At 41.8% G+C, this 26661-nt stretch overlaps 1 protein-coding gene across 1 annotated transcript; it reads left to right on the top strand.

The window, feature by feature from the left end:
- Positions 1-204: 204 nt before the first annotated feature.
- On the top strand, positions 205-26661 carry CCDC112 (coiled-coil domain containing 112). Its single transcript, XM_074952980.1, has 10 exons — positions 205-329; positions 4778-4899; positions 12356-12477; positions 16014-16103; positions 19729-19804; positions 20922-21312; positions 22781-23197; positions 24040-24135; positions 25713-25831; positions 25908-26661. The coding sequence occupies exons 1-10, from the start codon at positions 294-296 to the stop codon at positions 25936-25938; spliced, it is 1500 nt and encodes a 499-aa protein (XP_074809081.1). The 5' UTR covers positions 205-293; the 3' UTR covers positions 25939-26661.

Raw genomic sequence — 26661 nt, 5'->3', positions numbered from 1 at the left:
GGGCCCGCAACCCGGCCTGCGCCACCGCTTCCGGCTGGCGCCACACGTGAGACGCAGCCACTTGGCACGTGTCTGTCTCAGGTTGTAAGACACTACCCGCCCCTCCCCCCCCGCGCGCTTGGGATGGGCGGAGCTTCGCCTCTCACGCCACCCCCGATAAGAGCGCGCCGCCCGCGTGCGCCAGAGCAAAGCCCCGCCCTGTGGAGGCCTGCCCCTAGTCCGTGTTTCTGAGACCCCGACGGAGCGCGCGTAACCCCCCCTCCCCGAAGAAGGGAGCCGTGCTGGCCTCCGAGATGGCGGCCGTGGCAACGGCGTCCGGGCAGCAGCAGGTAAAGGCCCGGCCGGCAGCACCGTTCCCGCCGCGCGGCGATGAGATCGCGCCTCGGGGCAGTGACTTCGCTGCGGCTCATCCTTGTCAAAGGGATTCTGGGTTGTTCCCTCCTTCCCCCGGCCGGGAGAGAGCCCAGGGAGGGAGGCTGGCTCCGCTAACGCGGGGAGGCTCCGAACGGGCCCTGTGTCTGCCAGAGAAACGCTGCTGCGGCCCAGACCGTGTCCGGGGCCGCCCCTGGACCCCGCTTGCCCGCCGTAGCTGGGGCGCGTGCAGCCCTGGGGGTGAGGGGCGGCGCTGCGGTCACAGCAGTTACCGGACGTTCTGTGACGTCAGGGAGCGCCTCCTGCCGTCCCGGCCCCTGCCCAGCTCGCGGCCGCCACAGTAACATCCCCTCCCCCCACCGTCCCCGCCCTGTGCCCCGTGGCGGGGGCCCCAGAGCGGCCGGCCAGTGGCGAAAATTGTGAGATGACCTCCCCCCCACCTCCAAAAAAAAAAAATATCCAGGCTCTCGCAGGTTTTGTGCTGGGACCAGGGCTGTGCCAGAGCCCCTCCTTCCATCAGTGCTGCACCCCAAATCAGTCCGCACCTCTGCGCCTTTCCATTGCTCTTTCCCTCCAAAGTACCTGGCCCAGCTGAGGGCCTAAAGAAGAGCCCTGTGGGGCACTGGGAAGCTTGTCTCTCTCACCAACAGAAATCCGCCTGATAAAAGCTATTACCTCACCCACCCTGTCTCCAATATCCTGGGCCCCACTTGGCTACAGCAACTCTGCATAGCCAGTTCAGTCTGCTCTGGAACTTTTCTGCCCTGTTACGTGATTGTCCTGTTGTTCATCACGCTGATATTACATGCCCCAGTGATAGGCTCTTTAGAAGTACCTAAGTCAGTGGTCCCCAAACTTTTCACAGTTGTGCCAGCCGTTACTGCTGTCTGCGCCGCCCCCCTCTTCCCCCCCCCCCTCCAGTGAGGCCAGGAGCAAAGCTGTAGCTTGTGGGGAGGGCAGACAGGAGTAAGGGGGCTGCAGCTGGGAGCTGGGCTGGCGCCCAGAAGGGAGCCACAGCCGGGGCTGAGGCTGGGAGCAGAGTCAGGGGCAGGAAGGGGCCAAGGCCGGGGGGGGGGGGCATGGAGGCTGGGAGCCACAGCTGGGGCAGAGCTGGGGCTGGTTGGCCTGGCTACCCTGAATGTTCTTTAGTGCCCCCCCTAGGGAGAACATAAGAATGGCCATACTTGGTCAGACCAAAGGTCCATCCAGTCCAGTATCCTGTCTACTAACAGTGGCCAATATCAGGTGCCCCAGAGGGAGTGAACCTAACAGGAAATGATCAAGTGATCTCTCTCCTGGCATCCATATCCACCCTCTGACAAACAGAGGCTAGGGACACCTTTCCTTACCCATCCTGGCTAATAGCCATTAATGGACTTAACCTGCATGAATTTATCCAGTTCTCTTTTAAACCCTGTTATAGTCCTAGCCTTCACAACCTCCTCAGGCAAGGAGTTCCACAGGTTGACTGTGCGCTGAGTGAAGAAGAACTTCCTTTTGTTTGTTTTAAACTTGCTACCCATTAATTTCATTTGGTGGCCCCTAGTTCTTGTATTATGGGAACAAGTAAATAACTTTTCCTTATTCACTTTCTCCACACCACTCATGATTTTATATACCTCTCTCATACCCCCCCTTAGTCTCCTCTTTTCCAAGCTGAAAAGTCCTAGCCTCTTTAATCTCTCCTCTCACGGGACCCATTCCAAACCCCTAATCATTTTAGTTGCCCTTTTCTGAACGTTTTCTAATGCCAGTATATCTTTTTTGAGATGAGGGGACCACATCTGTACACAGTATTCAAGATGTGGGCGTACTATGGATTTATATAAGGGCAATAAGATATTCTCTGTCTTATTCTCTATCCCTTTTTTAATGATTCCTACCATCCTGTTTGCTTTTTGACTGCCGCTGCACCCTGTGTGGACGTCTTCAGAGAGGCGGCCTCCACGCTGATCTAAGTTGTATTTAGTCTTGTAGCAGTGTTAGTCCCAGGATATTAGAAAGACAAGGTGACAATATCTATTATTGGACCAACTTCTGTGTTTGGCCCAATAGAAGATATTACTTCACCCACCTCATCTCTAGAAGTACCTAAAATATTTGATTGAAGGTTAGTTCTTGGTTTCATCTTGTGTTCTGCAGGGTTTTTCCGGTACGATGTCCTGTGGTGTTGGCTTCCAACTGATAATCCTAACTCTGTATCTCCACTCCAGCATTTGGATAATATAATGTAACTGAGAGAACTGCAGGATTCCCACAGGTGTCATGTAGGTTTTTAACTCTACAGAGATCAGAATCTCAGTGGTTGCTGAGTGACTGACTGTGGCATGATGAATAAAAGTCAAGCTGGGTTCTTCCAGTGCATGATCACAGTAATAAGAGTACTGCTGACTAAATTGTGCCATCTGGGACTCCCATACCATCTCATGGTCTTCCAAACTGATCAAATTTGATATGTACTCACGGAGGCATAATAAACATGGTACTCCATGATGTCATTTTTTATAGTTTCTGAAGAGTGACCTCTTTAAATATATCATGGACATGGCCAAACTACAGTTCAAAGTGGTTAAAAAACAAAGCTGCAGTCTAAGTAGACATAGAAAATGCTTTGTTTAAAAATCCAGTTATGATATAGTTTGCCCTTGTATATGCTGGCTGGCCAAACCCCTTTATAATCCACTTTGATTACAGAGTGTAAACTTTTTGCTTGAGCATGGGTGCTTTAAATAAACATGGTTAGATAGTGATCTAGGAGCTGAATTTATTTTAACTTTCGTTTGTCTTCAGCTTGTGATGATGCATTAGCATTCCATGCAGAAGTTCATCTCAGCATGTAATGTTTTTGTTGATATTTATTTTTATAGTATCAACAATTCATTAAGCACTTTACAGATCGATATAAGGATAGCATTCCTCCTTCAAGTCACACTCTAAATAGAGAAAATATTGGTGAAGGAAATGGGGGATGAAAGATTGCAAGCAGATCAAAGCCAGTAAGCAGTCTGTTTAGTACACACCTTATTATTTCCATTTTTTTCCAGTTTGTATTTGTCCAATAGAAAAAAATGTGGCAACCCTAATAGACAGAATGTGGGGCATTTCTACTAATGTGATGCTAGTTCAGATTCTCCAATAAATAACTCTTTAGCTGGAGTAGTCAGATTAATTCAACTGTGCAGCAGAGGAGACATTTATTCTCTATATGGCTTAATAAGCTCCCAGCCAAATAGTCAAGTTTTCTTCCAGTTGCAGTGGTCATGGGGGTTCGATTCTCCTCACCCTCCCATTGAGAAGTCATTAACTTCTAAGGATGACTTTTCCTATAGACAACTCCTAATTCTTGTTAATCTGTTACCCTGTGCTGATTTTAGGTAGGCTTAGTCTAAGGGGGGGAAAATGGTTATTCAGTCACTGATCTTGGAATACTACTGAACCTGCCTATGTAAGAGCTAAAGGCCCTTATCTTTACAGCCATTACTCAAATTTAGGTATCACTTTGTCAGGTTGTCTATTAACTTAAATGGGATTACCCACATCAGTGTTTCACAACATTCTTATTTATTAGTATTGCAGTAGCGCCTAGGAGCCCCAGTCATGGGCCAAGACCCTATTGTGCTAGGTACAAACAGAGAACAAAGATAGTCCCCTCCCCAAAGAGTTTACAATCTAAGTATAAAACAAGAGACAACAAGTGAAACAGATGGGTAGGGGGCACCAAGAAACAATGAGACAATGCTGGCCAGCATGATAGACAGTGGTCTTAGCATATCAGCAGCCTAACTGTTGTCAACCTTTTTGTAGGCCGTGAGTGAGGATTGCAAAACTGCACACTAAATTACTAGTAGCTATGATATCAAGAATATCCAGGGTTATAAAAAAAAAAAAATTTGGATGGGCTGTTAAACCTCATGCGTCAGGATTTAAGCCAATCCCCAATGATTGGAGGGATAAGACCAGGAAGAGACCGGGGGGAGAGTTATTCCACATTTGTGTACTGTGAGATTCTTGCATTTTCCTCTGAAGCATCTGGTATTGGTCACTGTCAAATACTAGATGTACCCTGGGTCTGATCCAGAGTGGCAGTTCCTATTACAGGCAACTACTGTTTAATTGTAGTGATATAACATTGTATTATTGTTCTTTTTAAGAGCATATTACAGATACAATTCCCAATTCACCACTGCATTACACCAGCTTTACACTGGTGTAATTCCACTAAAATCAGTTGAGTTACACAACTGAACAGTTGAGTTCAGTGTAAAACTGCAGTAACACAGTGGTAAATCACGTCCACAGTATGTGTTTGTCTTTTAGCTACCGTGTTACTGATAATGAATAATTGTTTAAAAATACAAGACTAATTTCTCTTAATAAAGAATGCCTTCTTTTGTGTTCTGTACAGAGTGACTGCTCTTTCAGTACTCTAGATTCCGGTCAACACTTTCAGTTTCAGAACTGGATGATTAAAGCTGATCAAGCTAAGAAAGCTGAATTCATAAGAACAGCAGAAAAACTAAAAAATCAGTAAGTTAAAGAATATAACCATAAACACATTCTGCATGGCATTGCTGTGGGTGACAGCTTTTGAGGTGATTTAAGATTAGTACTTGTGACTATCAGCAGGGGTTCCGGAACTCTGAGCTGCTGTGTTAACCCTCTCAGCCTCAGCAAGTGAGAGCTTTGCTGCTGCTAAGCTGTGTGTCAAGTTCTGGACACACCAGCTTGTCTACCTTTCCAGCAAACTCTTCAGGACTCTGCCAGTCCAAACTTTACATAGCAGGTAACAGTCAGTGAACTCCAGTTCCCAAGTTCCTCAGAGACATCTTTCTGTAGTGTGCAGCCTCTACTTACTGTAACTCACAAAATCGTATCCGTTTTGCTGCTCCTTTAAAGAGACAATACACAGCAGGTTATTAACTTAAGTGGGGTTGGCAAATCCTTAATCCTGTTACAGCACTGAGTTGGATTATAGTAAAAGTAAAGTAACTTTATCCACTATGAGGTTTAAGTGATACCAAATATAAGGATAGATATGGTTACAGACAAACAAAAGTAAGGTTTTAGTTTTAGAAGCATATTCTAACTTAACTAACTAGAGTCTTGGTTGAAGTAGATTTCTCAGGTGTAGCCAGTTTCCAGAGACTTTCAAGCCCCTTTCAACCCTCCACTTTTCTCGGATGTACAAGAGCTTTAGTCTTTTGTATCTGCCCAGTAAAGGATATCAGAATGGCTCTCTGTCCTTGCTTATATCTTCAAAAGTTATCTTTGTTTTTAGAATCAGGAAGCCCTCCTTGGGGACTCCAGGAGGCCTGCTGTGTCCACCAGGCAGCTGATGCCATGTTAATTTTTGAAGTCTGTTGCCCCCATCAAGATAGTTTAGAGGATATCTCCCTGTGACATACCAGGATACAGTCCAGCCTAATGATTAGCTGTCACCCCTGCCCTCTAACCTGGGGTACCTTTTACAATGCTTTGCTTCTGTAGCCTCCAGCCTGGTCTGCTCACAAACAGCCTCCAACATGCTAGTCACTCCCAGTTATGTCTGTGTGTGTGTGCTGCAGCCAGCAAGCCATACCTTGGCTCTTACCAGTTTTGGTCATACTGCTGCGTGACCCCAAGACACTCCCAGTCTTGGATTTTCTCCCAGAATGTCCCCTACTGCCCACCCCTCTCCTGGACAATACCAGTTTATATGAAGTCCATTACTTCTTTAGTAGAAATACTGTAATATGCACGCAACTCGCCACTCCAAATGGAGTTTCCCAGACACTTCAATTTAAACACACTGGATTAGATAAAACAATAAAATAGTTTAACTACAGAGATTTTGAGTGAGTACAAGTGACAAGGCATAAAAATCAGAAATGGTTACAAGAAAAATAAAGATAAAATACAACTGCTGCCTAACTTAACAAACTATGTTAAAGTCAGAGCAAAGTTTCCTCACCACATGCTTTTCTCAGTCGTACTGACCAAACTTCTTAGGTCAGGACCGCTTCTCCCAAAATCCAACGAATGCTTCAGGTGCATGAATGCAATGGGCAGGTGGAGGAGCAGGGGGATCTCAGAGTGTTTCTCTGTCCTTTTTATAGTTTCAGTCCCCCTCTTGAAAAACATTTCCAGCTAAGATTCAGGAGGCAAAGAGTCTCTGGGGAAGGATGTTCCCTACTGCTTTTCCTCACCTTTTTGAACTTCCTTTATCTCACTTTCCTGCTTGATGACTGTTTACTGCATAAATGCAAATTAAGCAGAGCGTACATTCCTTTGTTTGAGACAAACCTGTTTGCTAACCGCAGTTTGGAACATGTTAATAAAAAATGTTGTTAAAACCATACAGTGGAATCTTATACAGCAGAACCTCAGAGTTACGAGCACCAGAGTTACGAACTAACCGGTCAACCACGCACCTCATTTGGAACTGTAAGTATGCAGCCAGGCAGCAGCATAGAAAAAAGAAAAATGCAAATGCAGTATAGTACTGCGTTAAACATAAACTACTAAAAAAATTAAAGGAAAAGAAAAAAAACTAACAAGGTAAAGAAACTGTTTCTGTGCTTGTTTTATTTAAATTAAGACTGTTAAAAGCAGCATTTTCTTCTGCATAGTAAAGCTTCAAAGCTGTATTAGGTCAATGTTCAGTTGTAAACTTTTGAAAGAATAACCATAATGTTTTGTTCAGAGTTATGATTCCATTTCATATTTATGAACAACTTCCATTCCCAAGATGTTTGTAACTTTGAGGTTCTACTGTAACTTCACATACAGTGTTTCCACAGATATTTTACCAGGATAGTAATGACCAGAAAATTATAAGTTTTCAAATGATACCTCACAAGGCATACTTTGAGCAATGATTATTACAATAGTGTAGGATGTGGACACAGAGGTACGTTCTGTCATACTCCTCCACTGGCTAGTTTATTGACTTTGCCTTTTATGTAAATGTACTTGCATTGTCTCTCCTTGCTCAATTTATACTGGAGACACTTTCAAGCAGGTGGGATCACATTCCTTTGTCTAGGGTGGAGTGACTTCAGCCTTACTTGCCAAACACATTTTAAAAACATATTTCCAACACATAGAATCATAGAATAGTAGGACTGGAAGGGACCTCAAGAGGTCTTCTAGTCCAGTTCCCTGCACTCAAGCAGGACTAAGTATTATCTCGATCATCCCTGACAGGTGTTTCTCTAGCCTGCTCTTAAGAATCTCCAATGATGGAGATTCCACAGGCTCCCTAGTCAATTTATTCCAGTGCTTAACTACCCTGACCGTAACTTTTTTCCTAATGTCCAGTGTAAAACGCCCTTGCTGCAATTTAAGCCCATTGCTTCTTGTCGTAAGAGGTTAAAGAGAACAATTTATCTCCCTCTTGCTTGTAACAACCTTTTCTGTACTTGAAAACTGTTATCATGGTCGTCCCCCCCCCCCCCATCTTTCTCCAAACTAAACAAACCCCATTTTTTTCAATCTCCACTCATGGGTCATTTTTTCTAGACCTTTACTAATTTTTGTTGCGCTACTCTGGACTTTCTCCAGTTTGTCCACATCTTTCCTGAAATGTGGCACCCAGAACTGGACACATACTTTAGTTGAGGTCTAATCAGTGTGGAGTGGAAGAATGACTTCTTGTGTCTTGTTTACAACACTCCTGCTAATACATCCCAGAATGATATTTGCTTTTTTTGCAAGAGTATTACATTGTTGACCCATATTTAGCTGGTAATCCACTATGATCCCGTTCCGCAGTACTCCTTCCTAGGCAGTCATTTCCCATTTTGAATGTGTGCAACAGATTGTTCCTTCCTACGTGGAATGTAGTAGAACCTCAGAGTTATGAACACCAGAGTTACGAACCGACCAGTCAACCACACACATCATTTGGAACCAGAAGTACACAATTAGACAGCAGCAGAGATGGGGGGAAAAAAAGCAAATACAGTAGAGTACTGTATTAAACAAAAACTACTAAAGGATAAAGGGAAAGTAGCATTTTTCTTCTACACAGTAAAGTTTCAAAGCTGTATAAAGTCAATGTTCAATTGTAAACTTTTGAAAGAACAACCATAATATTTTGTTCAGAGTTACGAACATTTCAGAGTTAAAAACAACCTCCATTTCCAAGGTGTTCATAACTTTGAGGTTCCACTGTACTTTGCGTTTGTCCTGATTGAATTTCATCCTATTTACTTTGGACCATTTCTCCAGTTTGTCCAGATCATTTTGAATTTTAATGCTATACTCCAAAACACTTGCAACCCCTCCCAGCTTGGCATCGTCCGCTAACTTTATCAATGTACTCTCTATGCCATTATCTAAGTCATTGAGGAAGATATTGAACAGAACCGGACCCAGAATTGATCCCTGCAGAACCCCACTCGATATGCCCTTTCAGCTTGACTATGAACCACTGACAACTACTTTCTGGGAACAGTTTTCCAGCCAGTTCTGCACCCACCTTGTAGTAGCTCCATCTAGGTTGTATTTCCCTAGTTTGTTTATGAGAAGGTCATGGGAGACAGAGTAAAGTCAAGATACACCACATCTACCACTTCCCCTTTATCCATAAGGCTTGTTATCCTGTCAAAGAAAGCTGTTAGGTTGGTTTGACATGATTAGTTCTTGATAAATTCATGCCGTTACTTACCACTTTATTATTTTCTAGGTGTTTTCAAATTGATTGCTTAATTATTTGCTGCATTATCTTTCCGCGTACAGAATTTAAGATGACAGGTCTGTAATTCTCCAGGTTGTCCTTATTTCCCTTTTTATAGATTGGCACTATATTTGCCCTTTTCCAGTCTTCTGGAATCTCACCCATCTTCCATGACTTTTCAAAGAGAATTGCTGATGGCTCAGATGTTTTCTCAGTCAGCTCCTTGAGTACTCTAGGATGTATTTCATCAGGCCCTGGTGACTAGAAAACATCTAATTTGTCTAAGTAATTTTTAACTTGTTCTTTCCCTTCACTGTCATTCATTAAGTTAATATCCAATTGCTACTAAACTTTTTGGTGAAAACTGAAACAAAAAAGACATTTAGCACTTCTGCCATTTCCACATTTTCTGGTATTGTTTTCCCCTCCTCATTGAGTAACGGATCTAATCCTGTCTTTGGCTTGCTCTTGCTTCTACTGCATTTGTAGACTGTTTCTTGCTATCCATATTTATAATTTTTCATATACTACTGTACATATACCATGCAGTAATATTAATGACCAGCATGTTACCAGTTTGCATATGATACCTTCCCTAACACCTTTTAAATACAGATTATGGCAACAGTAAATTGGAATACAATCAGAATCAGCTGGTCACACCAGCTGAGGCTTATTGCTAGATACCAGGGAGCCCCTTGTCCTCTGGGCTTGGGGTGCTCTTAGGGTCAGAGTAGCCTAAAACAATAAGGGGATGCGGTTACTGTTGGAACTCTAAAAGTTGAACTACCTTAGCAGAAGCTATATTAAGAAGGTTTAATACTTAGGAATGCTTGTGGATAAATGAGGCTACTAAACGGACATAAAAACCTTCATGAACTATGAGAGAGTTGCCCATTGTTCAAATTCATCAAGGGCCAAATTCTGATCATCTTAATTACACTCAGTAATCCATTACTCCCCAAGTCGTTCCACTGAAATCAAGGTACCAAGGTGCTACCCACTATGAGTAACGGTTTCGGACTCTGGCTGTAAGTATATTTTGTTACACCATTGACCACAGTAAAGAAACAAAAATTACTTATGGATCTGTGTATTTAAAAATAAAAAAATGCCACTATCAAAGTTAGCAATTTCAAGCACCTTTAATATCTCTAAAACATCTCGTATCCACATTCCAATCACCCTGTTGTTGTAGAGGCATTGGGAGCACATTACTTTGGAGCAAATCTGTCCATCTACATTACAGCTCCACCTATGTATGGAACTACATTAGTGCAGTTCATCCTCCCTGCTCTCTTCCACCATGCTGTGCTCAGCCTTTCAGTGATAGCTCTTTGTAAGGGTTGCTGGCACTGCACTATGCACCTAGATCAGTTCTCATACATTTTTATAGTGTGAACCACAGTCTTAGTCAACAAGATAATTTCTTTATTATCTCTGCCCTCGTTCAAGATTACTTGGAAGACCTCCCCTACCGTTGATGATCAAATAACAACCGTGTGGCAACTACATCAATTTGTCACATAGACAAGTAATAATAGGGAGGTATTTAATGTATTTTTAGCTTCCTTTAATGTGATCCAGCAGGAGGACAGTGAAAAGAACTGTCATTGTGAAACCAGGCAGCTGACTGGGAAAGTGTTCCATGGACTTTATTTGTCTACAGAATTTGGGAACTGCTATCCTAGATCACAACCATGTTAATTCGTTTTTAATCTAGTCTCCTGCATACCAGAATTCATGCCCCAAAATGTATTTCAGTTTACCCCTGTGGTGTTCTTTCTTGGTTTAATCCATTCATTTCCTCAGAGAACATCCATTCTCTCCTTTTCAGTTTGTCCAAGAACAGTATAAATGTTTTTTTTAGCAGGTTTCAGTTTTGCTGGGGAAACATCAGGAAAACTAAATAGGATGCTGAACACAAATAATATTGTGTTATTGTTTTTAAATGAAATATTAAACACTAAACATAAAATATAAATAGAACCCTACAGGAGTAGATTCCTTTGACTCTTTTATTTACAAAAATAGAAAAACAAAGTTAGAAAATAATAACCCTACAACTTAGATACCAACTGAAAAAAATAAAAACCTTGAAACAAACATATATTACTCTAGCCACTTACATAATTAATCTGGCCTGGGATTTGCAGCATTGTCTGGGAGCAGTTTTAGCAACAGCTTCAAGGCAGTAGACTTCCCCGCCTCTAACTAAATCTTAAATCAAGCTTTCTATTTGCTTATTCTCAACCAACCACTTGTTTCCTTCCCTTCCATCCCCGGGGAGGACTGGTAAAACCCCTGACTTAGGTCTAATTCTTCTATTTGTGCAACCCTCATCACTGTAGTAGCTCAGCACCTCACAAACTTTAATATATTTATCCTCACAACACTCAAGTAGGGTAGGGAAATACTGGTATCCCCATTTTACAAACTGGGAACTGAGGAACAGAGAAGCTAAATGATTTGCCAGGGTCACACAGGGAATCCGTGGTACAGCAGTAAATTGAACCCAGGTCTCCCAGTTCTTCGGCTAGTGCCCTAACCGCTGGATAATCATGGCAAGGAATGTCAGAGGGGAGAGGGGGAAACAGGTTGGGCTCTACATATGTAATGAGTTTCATCTGTTTCTCAAAATGCTTAGTCACACCCCTATGAAGCAGATAATGGATAAGTAAGGACCACTTCATCTACTACTGAAGTGTGGCCACTTCTGAGGAAGAAAGTGGCATCTAACAGTACATAGTCTATAAGGCTCATCTGATGCGGAATCTTGAGTGTAAAGAAGGTAGTTATAAATTGAGGGAGAAAGTGAGACAGTTTTAAAGGATGTGAAGGACCCAAAGGCCATTAGATATAAAATCACCATTTAGCATGATCTTTTTAAAGCGAAGAGCAGAAATGTACATCAGTCTGCCTTTGTTGAGTACCAGATTTCTAATTGCTTCTGTCAGACTTAGTCTGGCCTGCACTAAGCAAAAATCTTGCAAAGGATGTTCCTGATTTTTTCGATTCATTGACATTTACCGATAAAAATCTAATCCTTCCAGGTCTTTCAAATCTAATCCTTCCAAGTGATAACACTCTAGTTACATGATAAATTAAAAGCAGCTATTCTGATTAATATTCCCTGTATTAAAGCCCAGTTTTTAAATTCTGTAACGATACACTTGTATAAACTAACTTATTCAATCAAAAATAATGACCACTAGTTAGTGTAAGTAATTTCTAAATGGTAATGACTGTGCATTTATATTTTTAATTAATTTTCAAGTGATTTTAAAATATGATTTCAAAGCCAAGCAACCTTTTTTTCCCCAGACTTGTGAATATAGAAAAAGACAAAAATGGCCATCTCTACAGCAAGAAGAGTGATTTCAGGGTGGAATACAGCACACTGGAAGAACTGGAACATAAAATGACTAACAACAGGAAAGCTGAAAGTAGGATATTTGTTCCTTTCCGTGTCCACACTAACTCACTTAAGTGGTGTATTAGCTCATAGAACAAAGCAAATTCTGATACTGACCCATGAAAGTATTTTTGCTACTGTATATGTACTGTTTATAAGAGAGAGTGCCCTATAAAAACAGTATTGTGGAAGAATCAAAAAGTATGAACCTAAATATAACAAGATTTAATCTAGCTTAGTTAATGTATAATAAACTTATGACAGCACCACAAAATAATCAAGGATTCTCAGTGTCTCCCACACTGATCACTTAAAAAGAAGTAGATCTTAGAATATTTCAGTGTCTGGATTTGCAGAAGCTTGAAGCATTGGAGGTGGGTCCTAGAGAATCCAGGCACTGAAATGTCCAGTTATTTATTCCAGGGCTGGTAAGGATAGACAACAGCATGAGAAGGTATGTTGGTTGCAGAGTGGCCTGCAGAAGCTGGTTCACACATTGAATGCTCCTGAAATAGAGGGAAACCATCATAGGGCCTAATCACATCAGCCACACTATCAAGAGGCTCGTTCACCTGTACACCTACCAGTGTGATATATGCCATCATGTGCCAGCAATGCCCCTCTGCCATGTACATTGGTCAAACTGGACAGTCTCTACGTAAAAGAATAAATGGACACAAATCAGACGTCAAGAATTATAACATTCAAAAACCAGTTGGAGAACACTTCAACCTCCCTGGACGCTCAATTTCAGACCTAAAAGTTGCAATTCTTCAACAAGAAAAACTTCAAAAACAGACTCCTGAATTGGAATTAATTTGCAAACTGGATACAATTAACTTAGGCTTGACTAGAGACTAGGAGTGGATGGGTCATTACACAAAGTAAAACTATTTCCCCATGTTTATTCCCCCCCTTCAACTCCCCGCTCTCCTGCTAGTAATAGCTCACCTTAAGTGATCACTCTCGTTACAGTGTGTATGGTAACACCCATTGTTTCATGTTCTTTGTGTATATAAATATGCCCACTGTATTTTCCACTGAATGCATCCAATGAAGTGAGCTGTAGCTCACGAAAGCTTATGCTCAAATACATTTGTTAATCTCTAAGGTGCCACAAGTACTCCTTTTCTTTTTGCGAATACAGACTAACACGGCTGCTACTCTGAAACCTGTCATATTCAGAAAAGACCTGATGTGTCATTCAGGGAAGGTAACACCATCACTGGACATAGGCATTTTCAAAAAGTCCCAAAACACAAAATCTTTAAATTATTTTTTGCACTCCCAAAGATGTGCTAGGTGTCTCACAAAATAAGTACAGACGCAGGGCTGTCCGTAGGCATATGCAACATACGCATCTGCACAGGGCACCTGAAAATTTGTGGCATCACTGGGTCTTAGTGTCCACCCACCCGGCTTTCCTATCCCTGTTCGACCCTTCCTGCAAGCTCTTGCATCTGCTGCTGCTGCAGCCTGGTGAGTCTTCCTTGGAAGGGGATCTAGTAGAAGTGAGCTGTAGCTCACGAAAGCTCATGCTCAAATAAATTGGTTAGTCTCTAAGGTGCCACAAGTACTCCCTTTCTTTTTGTAAAAGTGAAAAAGTGTTCCAGCCTGCCAGACCTATTAGCACAACAAGGAAACTGTTAAAGAGCCATTCAAGGGGTAATGAAGCTATTTAACAGGCATTTGCCAAACCCCAGGTATATACTGTCAGTTTCTGAATTTACTGACAAAAACAGTTGTGCATTACTGTAATATTTACTCAGAACATGTGTCTACAGGACCTTAGTTTAAAATTTGCTTTAAAAATATTTCATTAGTGAGTTGGTGAAGATTATAAAATCACATCTCTAAAAAATCCTTGCATAGATTTTTAGATGCACAATCATCTTTAGCCTTAAATGCTTGGATCTTCAGACATATAGTTTTTTAAATAAAAAAAAAAGTGCTTCCAAAGTCTTCCTGTCCTTTCTGTCCATCCCTTTCTCCCTTCCCCCCCCCTCTCCCCAGCCCCCTATTGAAGAGAGCCTTTAAAGGGACAAAACTGCTTTTCTTCCAGATAGCTGGACAAAGAGTTTCCCTTTCATTACTTCTGACTATCTGATGAACTAGTTTTAAGAGAACCCTCCAGCAAAATCAGTACCTTAGTAAGATATAAAATCCTTTGTTATGCCTCAAATCTTTGGAAACATATTTTTTAAAGTTGGTGAAATTTCATAAACATGTCTATTGTTATGGAGATCACACAAAGTAAATTAGTGTTCCCTTTTTCTAAAAGCAATGAACATTGTTATGAACCTCTGTGACTGATTAATTTAAATAATGTCTTTGTTTCAGTGAGTTAAATATGTAGTCATCTGGAATGATTACTTTATGAAGGCTTAAGAGTACATTTAAAATATAAAATCAGCTTAGAAATACTGATTAAGAAAATGTAAAACAGAGAAGAGCTGCATCATGTATTCCATAATATTTAATGTTGTATTCAGCAGGACAGTTGACTCGCCCTTACTACAAAGTTTTTGCAAATAAATGTCTGATAAACTTCAGAGCATATCAAAAAACCTGTGACTGACCTTTTTTATTCTCAAGTTTACTGCTTTTAATTAGGTACCTTCTGCATGTCCATTCTGCATGAGGGAGAGGGTACAGGGGGTCTCTTCAGGGAACTGTGACTCTCCACCACCATGAGACGGGCCGGGCATCTCATTATCCTTTGCTGTCTCGTCCCTCCCCAGCCCCCACCAGGCTGCGAGCTCGGGCTGCCGTCGGGCATAGGGGCACCAGTTTAATAATACTGCGTAGGGCCCCATAAATCCTAAGGACGGCCCTGTAGAGATGCTCCCCGGGTTATGCAAGACCCAACTTACGCAAATTTGCACTTATGGAAAAAGTTCCGTAAGCTAGAAATAGGAGAGGTTGGTTTTTTGTTTTGTTTTGTTTTTGGTGTAATGGTCGGGTATGTGTTTCCGACTTACGCAAAATTCGAGTTACACAAGGCGTTCCGGAACGGAATGATTACGTAAGTCGGGGAGCGTCTGTAGACACATTACATATTCTGAAGAGCATACAAACTAACATGACCTAAGATGTTAGGGTCTAACTAAACACACAAAGCAGGGAAAAGAAGGGCAAAGATAGCAATAAGATCATATTCCTCAGTAAAGTTAGTACACAGTTTGATGGTGCTGTTTTGTTTGTTAAGGATAGCTATCCTCCCCTCCACATTTTATAGGCTTTATGACAGAGGTGAGTAGGAGGGATTTGAATGGGGCAAGGGAAGTGGCTATTCAAACAGAGTCAGAACTGATGTTCCCAGCACCAGGGGCAGAATGAAAGAATGGATGGAGTTGCTTCTATGAGAAGATGATGAAGATGAATACTGACATTTTTGCTAGCATCATTGTTGGAATGGGAGGGTGCGTCAGAGAAGATGTGAAAGGTGACCAGACCAGATATGTCGGGGTTACATGACTTAGAGGTTTGTGGGTAAGGGCAAGAAATTTCAATTTGATGTATAATTAAACTTTTAACATGACTAATTAACTTATTTTTCTTCCACAGAAGCGAAAATCCAGCAACAACTAGCAAAAATACACAATAATGTTAAGAGACTTCAACGACAATTGAAAGATGTGAAGCCTACACCAGAATGTAAGTCTTGTTGATGAAGTTTGAAATACTTGCCTTTTATAGACAAAAGTTTAATTTTCTTGGATAATTGTGTTGCAGGGAAAGTCTCTGCTTGTGCCATCAGTGCAGGCTCTGGATGTCCTTTCTGCCTGTCCTTCTGTGAATCTGAGAAGGGAGGGGAGTGTCAGGAAAGGCTGGAAATGTCAGGAAAACCTGAGATCATCTTTAAGTGGAACTCCTTATTTTCTGTTGGCACTGGCCTGGGACCCTGCAGCCTATTGGGGGTGGGGTACCTTCTGTGCTGAAGTTCATGTCCTTCTGCTTGAACTGTACTGTAATGCTAAGTGCAATGAGTATATTTTTGGGACTTAGATACAGTCGTGTGCCTCTCTTCCATCTGTTGGCCGAGGACGTTGAGCAAGGGCCATAGGGAATTACATTTTCAGGCCATCTGTACCAATATAAACTGGAATATTCTGTTGATAATGAATAAAGCACACTTCGGGGATTAGATAAGTGAAACACTTGGGGCACTGGTAATCAGAGAGCCATGCATTTGTAGCTTACTAGTTCACAAATGTAGCCCAGGTTAGAGACCAAGATTTGTCACCAGCTCAAGGTTTTGTGGCTTACATTAATTATGTTAAAAGAAAAGGAGTACTTGTGGCACCTTAGAGACTAACAAATTTATTTGCGCATAAGCTTTTGTGAGCTACAGCTCACTTCATCGGATGCATTCAGTGGAAAAAGGTATTATGCTTATGCTCAAATAAATTTGTTAGTCTCTAAGGTGCCACAAGTACTCCTTTTCTTTTTGTGAATACAGACTAACACGGTTGCTATTCTGAAACCATTAATTATGTTGTTGATCTAACTCAATTTCTATCTGCAAATGTCTGAATCTACCTTGGCCTCTCTGCTAAACTATCAACAAGGATGCCAAGGATTGAAAAAACATGAAGCTGAATGAAGGCCTTGTCTGATGAGAAATTGTACCAATTTAACTGACTGGGTTTTAAAAACAAAGCTAGTTAAATCAGTGAACTCCCTTGTGACCACAGGGGATAATCACTTTTTAATTGTTTGACTATAGTTAAAAACATAAGAACAGCCATACTGGGTCAGACCAATGGTCTATCTAGTCCAGTATTCTGTCTTCTGACAGTGGCCAATGTCAGGTGCTTCAAAGGGAATGAACAAAACAGGTAATAATCAAGTGATCTATCCTCTGTTGCCTATTCCCAGCTTCTGGCAAACAAAGGCTAGGGACACGTCAGAGCATGGTTTTGTATCCCTGCCCATCCTGGCTAATAGCCATTGATGGATCTATCCTCCATTAACTTATTTTAATCTTGGCCTTCACAACATCCTCTGGCAAAGAGTTCCACAGGTTGACTGTGTGTTGTGTGAAGAAGTACTATCCTATAACTTTCTTATTAGACAAAGCTTAAGAGTCTCACCCCTAGAGATGCTCTCTCCAAATCAAGACTGAGGCACATTGGCAGGGTAACATGAGAAAGCTGGTTCTTATGTTGGGAATCATTTCAAGATAATCCAGAATGGGCTCCTCTTACTCTGAAATAAGTGTGTCCACCCAAGGGATTCCACTGGGTTAATTAAATCAGTTACGCCTGAGGGAATTATGTGCCAAAAAATTAAATTATGTGCACATAATTTTTAAAAATTCTGCAAATTTTATTTGTCAATAAATAAATGTGGCTTCAGCATGGCAGTGGGGAGCTCAGGCCACTGGCTGCATTGTGTTGGGAGATCACCCCGAAGCCCCCACCTCCCCCAGTACAGGGACTCGACAGTGAGGCTGCATCTGACCCTAACAGAGTGCAAAGTCTGGGCCTGCCCCAGAAAGACCCCGGGGCTCTGCCCCTCTGTACCAGGCGCACCAGGTGTGGGTAGGCAGGCTCAGCCCAGCAGGATCCAAGTGTGGAGGGACTTAGTGTGGTGGGATCCAGGTTTGGGGTGAGAGGTTTCTGTGTGAGGCAGTCTGGGTGTGGGCAGCACAGTGGGAGATCTGGATGCACAGGGGCTCGTAGTGGGGGTTCCAGGTGCAGGGGCAATGGGACTCTGCAGGGGATCCAGGTATGGTGGTTGGGCTTCGCGGGGGGGGTCTGGGTGTGGAGAGATGGGGCTGGCGAGGGGGGAGCTGGGGCTGGCGGTTCAGGGGTCCAGGTGTTGGGGGAGCGGGGCTTGATGGGATGGGGGTCCAGATGCAGCTGGTTGGGGCTCAGTGGGGTGGGGCTCTGGGTGTGGGGGGCTTGTCGGAGGGGTCCGGATGTAGGGGGTAGGGCATGTCAGGGTGAGGGTTCGATGGGCCTGCTTAATGGGGGAGCTCCAGCTGCTGCCGAGGGGATGCCGCATGCCAGGATCCTCCTTCCCCCGATAGTCCCCTATCCCCTTTTCTTCTCCATTCCCCTCCCCCTGCCCTATTCCACCTCCCTTCCCTCCCCACTGCCTCCTCCACTCACCCCCCTTCCCTCATTTCCCCCACCATCACTTACCCAGCCCCATTGTGGGAACTCACTGTTCCACAGAAAATAGGAAGGCTCCCAGAACACAGAAGGGGAGCACAACTTGTACTAGGACCGAGGAGGCTGGGTTCAGCTGCAGAGTCAGTGGAGCCTGAGACCAGATGCAGCCTCAGAGCTGGGCTGCTCTGCATTTTCAGAAATTAGGAGGGAGGGGGGCAGTGGCACGTAACCCCATGTGCCCCCCATGCCTCACCTCTGTTTGGGGGGCAATTGCCCCACCCCCACCCCAAGATGCACACATGGGAAGCATGCCGGCAGACCTGTATACCTGTTAGGAGTCCCACTGACTTCACCTGATACTCACATATTTCCACTCTTCAGGACTCCATGAGTTTAAGGGCCCATCCTTGCACATCCAGGATTGGAATTGTAGGATTGGAAACTAAGGTTCTCAGTCACATTCTTTTCATCAGCATTAAGTTTCCTGGTAGAGAAGGATGAAGAGGAATAAAAGCATATCTATTCCGAATAGAATACTCTAACAATACAAATAAAGAATTCCCTTGTATCATCAGTTATTTATTTATTCATTATTGTAGCATAGTTTCATTTCAGGAAATCCAATTTTACCTATATCCATATTTGTCACTAATTTTGTAAAAGATTGTTTTGCCCATTGGGGATGTGTATGAAGTAGAGGCTGTATGGGATGTATATGTTTTAAGTAGAAACTGCCTGCTTTGCTATATATCTTTATTCTTCATGTTAATTTATTAAGAAATGTCACATTTTCTTGTGTCTAGCACAGTGGTTGGCAACCTGTGGCTCCAGAACCACACGCAACTCTTTGGCTGCCCCATTGCGGGCATCCGTTTCTTGAGGAGATGTGAGGTGCAGACTCTGGCCAGGAGGCACTTACCACAGGCAGCTCACAGTCCGGCGGCGCAGCAGGGCTCTGGCCCCATGCCACTCCCAGAAATGGCTGGCTGCTGGCATGTCACTGCATGCCCCTTGGGGGGAGGGAGGCAGCGGGTCTCCGTGCGCTGCCCGCGTCCGTAAGCTCTTCTTGTTTGAAAGGTTGCCGACTCCTGGTCTAGCATATAAAAGTTATATTAAGCTATAGGGAAACTGATATTTACTCCTCTTTCTGTTTTTTGTAGTTGTTGAAAAGCTCAGGGAAATGATGGAAGAAGCTGAAAATGCAATAAATGGTTTTAAAGAAGAACAGCGACTAATGTATGTTTCTACATGCTTTTCAGTTCTTGAGATAACTGAAATCAGTCGCACAAAACCAAAACAAAACTTAACTTAAATGTATGGTATAAATCACTCTTCTCTTCCTTTTTTCCATCCTGTTTCTTTATTTCCTTTTTCTGTAATTAATCATTTAAGTAAACATATATTCAAAGCAAACTTTTAAGACTAGTTTCAGAGTAGGAGCTGTGTTAGTCTGTATCCGTAAAAAGAAAGAGTACTTGTGGCTACAGCTGGATGCATCCGATGAAGTGAGCTGTAGCTCACAAAAGCTTATGCTCTAATAAATTTGTTAGTCTCTAAGGTGCCACAAGTACTCCTTTTCTTTTTAAGACTAGATTACCTATAGTAGTATCATGCAATATGGTAAAGGCATTCCAATAGTGGGGATCTGGATTAGATTAAACTGATTTTTAAACGCACATTTTTTTTTTCTTTTCTATCTCCCTGCCTTCCCAATGGCATCAATATAGGAAAGGATTATGGTTGTTCGGGAGCCCAACTGTGCATTTCCATCTAGTTCTCTTTTAAGAGTAACCTTAACTCTGACTTTCCTGGGTTTATAATGCTTAGTTTGGGGATAATTACAAAATTTCTATACAGTAGAACCTCAGAGTTATGAACACCAGAGTTACAAACTGACCAATCAACCATACGCTTAATTTGGAACCCGAGGTACACAATCAGGTAGCAACAGAGACAACCCCTTCCCCCTAACAAAAAAGCAAATACAGCACAGTACTGTGTTAAATGTAAACTACTAAAAAGGAGGGAAAGTAGCATTTTTCTTCTGCATACTAAAGTTTCAAAGCTGTAGTAAATCAATGTTCAGTTGTAAACTTTTGAAAGAACAACCGTAACGTTTCGTTCACTGTTACAAACAACCTCCATTCCCGAGGTGTTTGTAAAACTGAAGTTCTACTGTAATTTATTTTACACTAAATTAGTGATACTTAATCTCAACTTTAGTCCCATTTTACCATAGTGTTGGTCTGGGAATTGAATAATCACAAAGTCTGTTTCAAGTGAACTCATGGGTATTGTCTGATCTTTTATTTAAAAATCAGTGTTTGTTTATTTGTTTTTGTTTTTTACTTAGATATGAAGAGCTTATGAAGGCGGAGAAGACTGCTACTAATGAGCTCAGTGCCTTACAGAAAAAAATTGACACATGGGCACTGGGTAGTTCAGCCATAGAAAGAGTTTTCAAGTTGCCATCAGGTAAGATTCCAGTAGACAAAACACTGCAAAATCATCTACCTGAAGAAGTAATAGAATTTGAAAGGTTCCTTCAGCAAACAGGAGGACGACAAGGAGGCTGGGATGATTATGATCATCAACACTTTTTGAAAGTATGGACAAAACATAAAGGAAAGCCATCCTATATAGAAGAAGCCCTTGAGTTTCTCTCTAGAAGAACAAAAGAGGATATTCAACAGCATGAGACATGGTATCAAGAATTTCTGATTTTAGAGGAAAGAAAAAAAGAGGTAAGAGAATTCTAAGATTCAAAGTATGTATGTATTTTAAAGAAGTGTATTTCTTAAAAGCCACACACGCTTTTCACCCTCTTCCATCCACCTCCAGCTATGATGGCAGACATAGCTTTTTTCCTGCAGAAAACTAGTTCTCTTTAAAATTTTCACTCTGCTGGTGGTGTTCTAAGGAATGATCAGCAGATGATGCTCTAAGCCAGGGGTCGGCAACCTGCGGCGCGCATGCCAAAGGCGGCATGCGAGCTGATTTTTAGTGGTACTGCCAGCCAGGGTCCCGGCCACCGGCCCCGCTCAGCCTGCTGCCGGCCTGGATGGACGGAACCCCGGGTCAGCAGCGGGCTGAGCGGGGCCGGCAGACGGGACTCCAGACTGGCAGCGGGCTGAGCGGCTCAGTGCACTGCCGGTCTGGGGTTCCATGTACCGCACGCGCTGCCAGTCTGGGGTTCTGTCTGCCGGCCCCTGCCAGCTGGAGTCCCGGCCGCTGGCCCCACTCAGCCCGCTGCTGGTCCAGGGTTCCGTCCATCCAGACCAGCAGTGGGATGAGTGGGGCCAGCGGCCGGGACCCCAGACCAGTAGCATGGGCGGCAGATGGAACCCCAGACCAGCAGGGGGGCCCCCTGTAAATGTAAAATTTATTACTGGCACGCGAAACCTTAAATTAATGAGGACTTGGCACACTACTTCTCAAAGGTTGCTGATCCCTGCTGTAAGCACATGTTGGAGTGCCGTGTGCAGTAGCTGAGCATATTACAATTAATCATGTTTATTGTAGGCGTATCTAAGAACCAACCAAAAATGGGGGCCCCCATTGTGCTAAACACTGTACAGAGTAGTAGACAGTCTCAGCCCCAAAGAACTTCCAGTCTAAATAGACAAGACAGACGTGTGGGGGGAGGACGGGGAGAGAAGGACTAGAACAGTTGCAACAAACCTTGGCTCCACTGGTTCTGAAAACAGACATTTGGAGGAGGGTCCTGGACCTGGGTCTCCTTCATGGTAATAGATAAGTTGGCATAAACGTAGATTTATTTAAGAAAAAATTTGGTTTTACTTTTTATATTTTATAAAAAATATGAAAAGAATTGAAAAATGTTTGCACAGTGAAAAACATCTGATTCTAGTTAACTAAGGAGCCTAATAATTATTCTGCAGCAATGTGAATGCCATAAAACTTTATATATTCAAATTATTATAGATATTAAACTTCAAAAACTGTAAGGTAGGTAGATAAATAGTTGTTTACACTTTACATGTGGTGAAACTAAGAGATAGTAAGCTACTTGCCAAGGTAAAAAGGCATCTATGTCAGAGATGGAATTACTACTCTGGAGTTCTTACCTCCTAGTCTTCTCCTTAGATCACACCTTTCTGTCCCCTGATTCTCTCCTTTGGAAATAATCCTCTTGGAAGAGTAAGATTTTATAAGAAGTACGGGAATTTTTTTCTTATTGTTCTTGTGCAGTCTATTGAAAAGTGGAAAATGAAGAAGCAACAAGAAAAACAAGAAATCTTAAAGCAGAAACAGAAGTCAGAGGAAATGCTCAAGACAGAAAATCTTCAACACGAAGCAGCTCAGAAGCAAAAAGCAGAGGAGGAAAGGAAAAAGCAACAAGCAGCAGTTGAAGAATGGAAAAGACATAAAGAAATAGAATTTGCAATGAAACAAGCATCTCGACAGAAAGAGGAAGAAGAGAGAGAGAAAAAGCAGCAGAAGGAACGCCAGCGCCAGTTCCAATTGAAGCTACTGTTAGAAAAGTACACTCGGCAGAAGGAGGAACAGGAGACGCTCCAAAGACTTGAAAAGGAGAAGAGGGAGGAGGCTGAAAGGGAAGAGAGGAAGAGAATTGCTGCAGAAGCAATTTCTAAGTTTCAAGAGCGAGTGAGTAGTCACATCCCTCACTTGTGTTTCAAATCTTCTGGATGTGTGGTACAGAGTAGACATAGTATTAGAATGTGTGGAAGACGAGGGAGTTAATTATCAATAACAATTATTTCAACTTTAAGAGCTCTTTTTGATTCACAAACTACATCTGTATGAAGATAGCTCTGTCTGTGTCCTGGGAAGAGCTCATCTTTTTGTCTGAAATAATGTTCTGTTGCTTTTCCTCAGTGTTCCAGTTCAGCAAGATACTTGAGCAAATCTTAAAGTACAAGAGTACTCCTGTTGCCTTCAGTGGGACTAATTAACTGTTTAAAGTTAGGTATATGCTTGAGTATATTCCTGAATCGGGGCCTAGGAGGGGGACCAGTCCATTGTCAATATTTGTTTTAATTACCATTTGTTTTCAAAAATGGAAATTATATCTTGCAAATATATAACAGTACAATATCAAGGGTTTGTTTCCAAAAGGTAAATTTCAGAAACTGGCCTTGTAATTTAATTGTGTGCCTTGGTTTTGTTTTGTTTTTTTTGTCCTGTACTCTGCCTGTGGTACACAAAGTTCAGAGTCTGGAGGACTGAAATGCTTTAGTCTTAACTACAATAATTGGGTTCCCTACAGTGGTATCTGAGTGAAATGTAATGGCCTGTGATATACAGGTCTGACTGGATGATCAAATGGTCACTTCTGTGCTTAAAACAGTGTGAAATCTAGGACACATTTGGTTTCTAAAGCATTCAAAATAAATTCTGATCATATGAAAAGCCTATTGGTACTTTAACATATTCTTCTTTTTGATTCCCAAAAGTGCTCAATATTTCATCCATTGTATATTTTCCAGGATCTTCATAAACTTGAACTAAAGATTCTAGAAAAGCAGGCAAAAGAAGAGGAAAAAATAGAAAAAGAAAAAAGACTGGCAAAGTTAAGAGAGAAGGTGACTAACATATTTACTGAATTGATTGGTTGATTTTTCTTGTTATAATCTGATGAAACATATCTTCATGCTTGTAATTTATTTTTTTTTAACAGCTTTATTCTTTCGGCTGCCTTCTTCTAAAAGGCAATTATTTTTTCCTATCCAAATGACCCCTTACAGCTGAAGATTATTTTTTTGTCATGGCAAAATAATAAACAACCCACCTCAGAATGGGAAAAGTCTTGGCTTTTTATAGTGGAAAAAGTGCATAATTTTTGTTAAAAAGAACAACACACTTATTTTCCTTTTGAAATGTGTTTAAATAGCTATCTTTAGTGGTTTAAAAGCAGATAAAGATATCAAAACACACATGAACCAAGGCCAAAAATTTTTAATTATGGATGCCTGAAGTTAAGCACCTGAATCCTTATTTAGGCACTTAAAATAAGTTGCCTGTTTTTCACAAATGTTGAGCATCCAGTAGCTGCTGCTCATTCTGTCAATTTATAGTGGACGTCAGTCTTCAGGGTTCCAATCCTGCACCTTTTTCCTGCACAAATTTCACTAAGAATTAAGAGAGGGGGAAAATATGTTAGACAGACTGTCCCTGCTCTTGTCCATAAGCACATGGAGCAAAAGCATCAATCCTGCAGTGAGCCCCATGTGGGCCAAAGACTCTTGTCACAAATGAGATTTATTGCATTTCTTGGAAGGACTATCATACAGGCACACTCCTACCTTCCTTATGCTGTTGATCTAGCCAATGTACTTATTTCTTGTGACAAATGGAAAGGCACTGTTTTTTCCTATTGTTAGCCAGTAATCGGGGTCTTACAAATTTTGTTCTGTTAGGAGAAATTGATAATGGAGTCCAGGTATTTCTTTGATGCAATCCTGTTTATTTACAAAGTCCAGTTTTCCTGAATGCACAAGGAATCAAACAGCAGGAAACAGTTTCTTTGGTCACAGTTCCAAGCTGTTTTCCTGCCAGCATTTTACCCAAAAGCGCTCTGTGTTTTTCTCCTGATCACAATATAAGTCCTCCTCTGACTCAGTGTGGGGTTTCCTTGCTGGTTTAATCTGTGTGCTGCTCTCCTGTTTCTTGCCGCATTACTCTCTCACAGACATACAGCTGCAATCTAATCAATCCCCTGTCCGTGCATTGTTTATCAGAAAGGCACCCACTCCTCCACCCACCCCCTCAAAAAAAAAAAAAAAAAAAAAAAAAAAGAGGAGGGACAAGGTGGGTGAGATACAAGTAAAAAAAATTGTTATCCGGCACTTTCAACCAGAAAGCTCTATTAACTGGCATTTCTGATATCTCCCAGTACAAATCTTCACTCTAATCACCTGGACTAGTATACTGCCCAGGAGGTTATGCAGTTGCACATTCTGCACTCTATTTTTATGCAAAAGAGGTAGAAGACAAGTAAGCAAGTTGATACCAGGGATTTATTCAGAAAAGCAGCTTCCAGGGTAGCCTGAATGGGAGGCAGCTTCACACCCGGCAGCTTCACACCCAACAGCTTCAAGAGTTGATGTGACTGCCCAACTGCCCTTCCCTCTCCCCCTGCATAACAATGTATTGTTGACAGGTTGAAGTTCACGTAACCAGGGACCCATCTAGACTGTACAAACCTACCAAGGGTTGGGAGGAACGCACAAAAGAGATTGGACCAACAGATGTGCAGCCACTTTTACATATTCCACATAGGTAAGAAAAAGACTTAGATTTATATGTTTTAAAATAGACTTAATGACCAGCTATTCATCCTTATTTTTTCCCATAGGGCTATCCCAACCTGGAGGCAAGGGTTATAGCTGAACATCTGCATATACAGGAAGATGAATTACATACAAATAAAGTGACCAACTGGGTCCTTAGAAATTTTCATAAAACTTTTTTATGTTATGAAGAATATTGTGTATTATTACATGGGTTTCAAGTTCTGACCATTTAATTTTTTGTCATGTTAGCAGTGTATTCATTATGGTATGTATTTGATAACTGGCATATCATCCACAATCCCATAAATTTGAAAATGAAATAATAGACTATAAAAAGGTGACTGTAGATAATGTCATGGAACAACAATTATATCAAAATTGCCATTCTTACACATTATTCTAAACCCTAGACCATATATAATATAGTCACTTGGGGAAACAATGGAAGAAATAGTATTTTTAATGAACAAAAATGCTGGGTCTCATTTCCTTCATGTTTTCTCCTACATATGCTGTGTCCATAATTAGCAACTTTTAAAAGATTGGGTTTTTTTATATTTGAACAAATAAGATGTCTCACAATTGGATTGAGTGATAATAGAATGACTAATCTATGCAAACTTTTGTACTAGTGTTAATTTGACTTGGAGAAAGAATACTACAATGCTGTTTTGCAAAATAAATATTTATTTTGTTTGTTTCTTGTTTTAGTAATGCTATTTTGGTTATGTGTAGTGCCTTTCATCCAAGAATCTCAAAATGCCCTACAAATGGTAGGTGTTCTCTCCATTTTATAGAAGGGGAAATTGAAGAGCA

The sequence above is a fragment of the Natator depressus genome, chromosome 5 (assembly GCF_965152275.1).
Source record: "Natator depressus isolate rNatDep1 chromosome 5, rNatDep2.hap1, whole genome shotgun sequence".
In the NCBI taxonomy this organism is placed as follows: domain Eukaryota; kingdom Metazoa; phylum Chordata; order Testudines; family Cheloniidae; genus Natator; species Natator depressus.
This window is presented reverse-complemented; position numbering and strand designations above follow the sequence as displayed.